The 4,047-nt window shown below is 44.1% G+C and overlaps 1 protein-coding gene across 2 annotated transcripts in view; it reads left to right on the plus strand.

Moving 5' to 3' along the window:
- The window catches only part of LOC116393273 (WW domain-containing adapter protein with coiled-coil-like), an 8,072-nt gene extending 4,937 nt beyond the window's left edge, over window positions 1-3,135 (plus strand). For both annotated transcript variants that reach the window (XM_031865449.1, XM_031865450.1), the window contains 6 exons: window positions 59-175; window positions 556-704; window positions 893-984; window positions 1,441-1,621; window positions 2,133-2,260; window positions 3,038-3,135. In XM_031865449.1, coding sequence (XP_031721309.1) covers window positions 59-175; window positions 556-704; window positions 893-984; window positions 1,441-1,621; window positions 2,133-2,260; window positions 3,038-3,107 — 737 coding nt within the window. In that variant the 3' untranslated portion in view covers window positions 3,108-3,135. The remainder of the gene's footprint in view (window positions 1-58; window positions 176-555; window positions 705-892; window positions 985-1,440; window positions 1,622-2,132; window positions 2,261-3,037) is intronic.
- The last annotated feature ends 912 nt before the right edge of the window (window positions 3,136-4,047 follow it).

Below are 4,047 nucleotides of genomic sequence, written 5' to 3' on the forward strand. Positions count from 1 at the left end.
TGTGTGTGTGTGTGTGTGTGTGTGTGTGTGTGTGTGTGTGTGTGTGTATTCCCTCCAGTCTTGGCAGCTGCTGTCACCCAAGCATCCTTGCGGTCTGTGCTTCATAAGCTCCTCACTGCTGGACCTGCTTTCAACATCACCGCTCTGCTCTCAGCTGCTCAGCACTCCAATCAAGGTACGGCCGCCTCGATGTTTCTCACCATCTGCTACACAAACACATTATTATTTTATTTGGTCTCCCTGTTCCTGCATATCAGGTTTTTAAATGCAGTGTAAGACACAATGTGTTGTTGACCTTCAGTCAATGAAGTTCTTCATTTTATGCCTTAAGTGTCTATGGCAAAACAAAAAATGTCGTCTTCTAAATTGCTTGCTGTCGTCAGATTTGTGACGGCCTTGTTGCTAAACTGATTATTCGTATGTGTGCTATTCTTCACTCCGAATAAGGAAAATGACTGCAGGCTTTGTTTTGTTTTAATTTCTTGATATTCGTCATGTGTAAGATGATCGAAACGAAAGGAAAGCGTAGTAATGAACCTCTTCTCCCCCCTTCAGCCCAGCACTCCAGTCAGTCCCCCGTCTCCCTGACGTCTGATGCGTCATCACCGCGGCCGTATGTCTCACCGCGGAACGGCACGCCACAGAGCAGCCAGAAGTCTCTTCTGGGCGTGCACCCCGGCAGCATCACATCTTCACAAACGAGGGTGAGTCGCAGAACCAAAAGTAGCCGAAAAGTCCAATAATTTGAAGAATGGAGTAGTACTTCTCACCCTCACTTTCTCATTCTTCTCCACTTCGTTATGACTGTAACGTTTTTTCGTCCCGGTTTCGTCCCTCCTCCTGTCTTCATTCCTATTTATTTGTCTCTTGCCGTCTGTTCTTCCGTCTTCAGGGCAGCATGTCTTCAGGTAAACAAGGATCAGTGCCCCTCTCTCAGACCGCAGAGAAGCGCCCAGAGGACCCCAGAACTCTCCAGCAGAGAAGGTAGAAGACATTGTTTTGTTTGTGATGACAAATTGCTTGGAGGTAAAGCAAAGGAATAAAAAGCGAGAAGGCTTTTCACATCTGAATTACAAAAAACACATTACAAACTTCAGTAGCAGCATGCGTCAGGTTTCAAACAGACCATTTGTTTTGGTAGAAGTTATTCCAAAGACGTCTGTGTATTATCTAGAGTAACAAGTGCAGTGCCTGTTAGCGGGGTGCCTGTCCAGAGCGCCTACTTTTAATATGTAATTATTTAATCTGTAGTTCTCTGGACCAGAAGTATGTTATGTTCTATCATAGGGCCTCACTTTGACTTCTCATGACATTGTTGAATACATTGGTGACGTTTGTTATTCACCCAAATTGAATCAAAATATGATGAGCTGTGTTTGAAATATTCTATGATAATAAAAAGGGAGAAAGAAGTTGTCTCAAGTTGTCTCCCTCCATCAGCCAGGAGATTCTGTGCACGGGATCAAACGCATCTGGTGCCGCGTTGGCTCATGTCCCCTCCGGCAGCAGCCAAACCCAGGCCGACAACCCCTGCACCTTCACCCCCTCCCTGGCGTCTCATTTCGATGAGAGCCTCATCAAACATATCCAAGGATGGCCTTCAGAGAACACTGAGAAACAGGTATTGTCCACCACAGAGATTCACACACACACACACACACACACACACACACACACACGTTACGTAGCAGTGTTTAAGTGTTACAAGTTGGTTACCTCTGTATTTTCTAGCAGTAGCATCATTGCGGAGCTACTGAAGCACAACCGCTTCACGGGGCTGCCGGCCCAAATAGAGACTTGAAGTCATCGCAGGGTCCGCTTACTTGTTGTTTCCGAAGCTTTCAGGCTCATCTCGTGGCCTTTTTCTCAGAGGTTGCAATAAACCATAATCGCTAAATCATCTTCCTTTTGAAGAGGAAGCTCAGAGGAAGTTGTGGTTGAAAGCTTTGTAAAGACCAAGTAAGTGGTCCTTGTGATGGTGATTTTTCTCAAGAATAAACCTTCAGCTCGATGAATTCAGTATCAGTGAGCCAATGTTGATCTTTGTTTTCAAAACATTGATGTTTGTGTGATTTAAAAAAATAACATCTATAGTCCTGACTTGACAATAAGCGCTCATCCCTCTCCGTCAGGCGGCTCGGTTGCGGGAGGACATCCACAACATGGGCAGCTTGTACATGTCTGAGATCTGCACAGAGATGAAAAACCTCCGCTCCCTGGTCAGAGTGTGTGAAATCCAAGCCACACTGAGGGAACAGAGGTGAGGCGACCGTTACATCTTCACCCACGCTCGCATCACACGTTCATATTGTTGTGCCACAATAACGGAACATATTCAATTCTGCATCGCCAGTTATGAATTGTGCGCTCTCCCTCTCTTCTTCTCTTGCTTCGCCACATTGTTGTAACGAGTCAAAAAAATGTGTGTCTGAGTTTGTGTTATTGTCGTAGAAATGTAGTTTATGGTGCTGTTAGATTGCTGCTAGACCACCCTATTCATACAAGAGCATGCAGGAGAGTGAAAAGGTAGTTTTTGAAATGCAAAACACCAGAAAGTATGGATTGAAGCAGAATAGATTTCATCTATCTTGGTTCAATTAATCTTGACTTTTAGAGAGAGAGAGAGAGAGAGAGAGAGAGAGAGAGAGAGAGAGAGAGATATTTAATAATTTGAATGTCAACGTTATGAATGAAGCGTCAAACTATTCGGTACAGCCCGAGTAATTACCCGTGGAGCCCTAACTCCAGCTGGAAAGATGTCCTCTGAATGCAATTGCACCTGTTTGTCGATTCTTTGGTTTTTTTGACAAAATGAGAGCCGTGCAACAAACAAGTTGGGATTGAGGATAGAAACATCACAAATCTCTGCTTTCCATCTTTAAAAACCTCACCATCCAACAGAATACGTAAGTCTGCCACCGACTCTATCCACAAAGAGCAGCGTGGACAAAAAACTCCTACCGCTGTGAGAAATCAACCCTCAATTTCACTGTCCCCCCAACCATTATTCACACACTCATTCTCTCCTCAACTGCAGAATCCTGTTTCTGAGGCAGCAGAGCAAAGAGCTGGACAAGCTGAAGAACCAGAACTCCTACATGGTGTGAGGACCTGGGACGGACGGATTGAAATACAGATTGAAGAAGAGGAGTAGACATGGACGGCAAGCTGCTACAGCCTGTTTATTCTCCCGACCAGAGCAACTGAGAAAGAGCTGTTAGAAGACGAATAAAGACGTGGCTGACAAGGTGAAGCGCCATTATCCTGAACATGTCTTTTTATTCTCTTTTTTTTTTTTTTTTAATGTCTTTTTTCAGTGTCCACCACATGAATTGCTCTTGCTGAAAGGTGAAACTGCCGGTTCACCGATTCGGACACTTTAACACGTGGACATAGAGGACCTGAGGCTCTTTTCAAACAGCACCTTCTCGGACTGTGAACCTTGGATTGTGTGTATTGTATTGGGTTAACTTGTTTTCTGGTGTGTTTTGATGTGTAGTGGTCAGGAAAAGATTACAATTCAATCTTGAGGGGGGGGGGGGGAATGAACTGAAACAAACCGTGTCATGATAATTGGTGTGACACAGTTCTGGGGTTCCCCAATCTTCTGAAATGGACTTAGTAATTCAATGAAATGTATGGATTCAATGGCAGTGATGTTACTAATGTTATTTTTAATTCACTATACTTGTCCGTGGTTTTTTGCCATCCCAGTGTGTCTACGAGCTGGTTGGTTTTTACATGTCATGAGATTAGTGAAGACCTTTTCTGACAATACTTAAATGTGCTTCAGTCGTTTTGTCCGAGTTGATGGGAGTCTGCTGCGTTATGGTTCCAGTGGTACAGATTCACTGGAGGGGGGGGTTTGGCTAGCTGTCAAAACACACTCCAGAGTTTTCAGAGCCATTTTGAAGAAGCTTACATTATTGGACCTAGGGTTGGCTGCTAGTACATATGAGGCTAGCATTCATTTGCAGCCCTGCTGGCTGTTTTCGTATCCCTTCTGCTATTTGTCTCTTTTTTTTTTTTTTTTTTTTTTTTTTTTTT

This window comes from Anarrhichthys ocellatus, unplaced genomic scaffold (genome assembly GCF_004355925.1).
Source record: "Anarrhichthys ocellatus isolate YVR2014 unplaced genomic scaffold, GSC_Weel_1.0 scaffold32, whole genome shotgun sequence".
NCBI lineage: Eukaryota > Metazoa > Chordata > Actinopteri > Perciformes > Anarhichadidae > Anarrhichthys > Anarrhichthys ocellatus.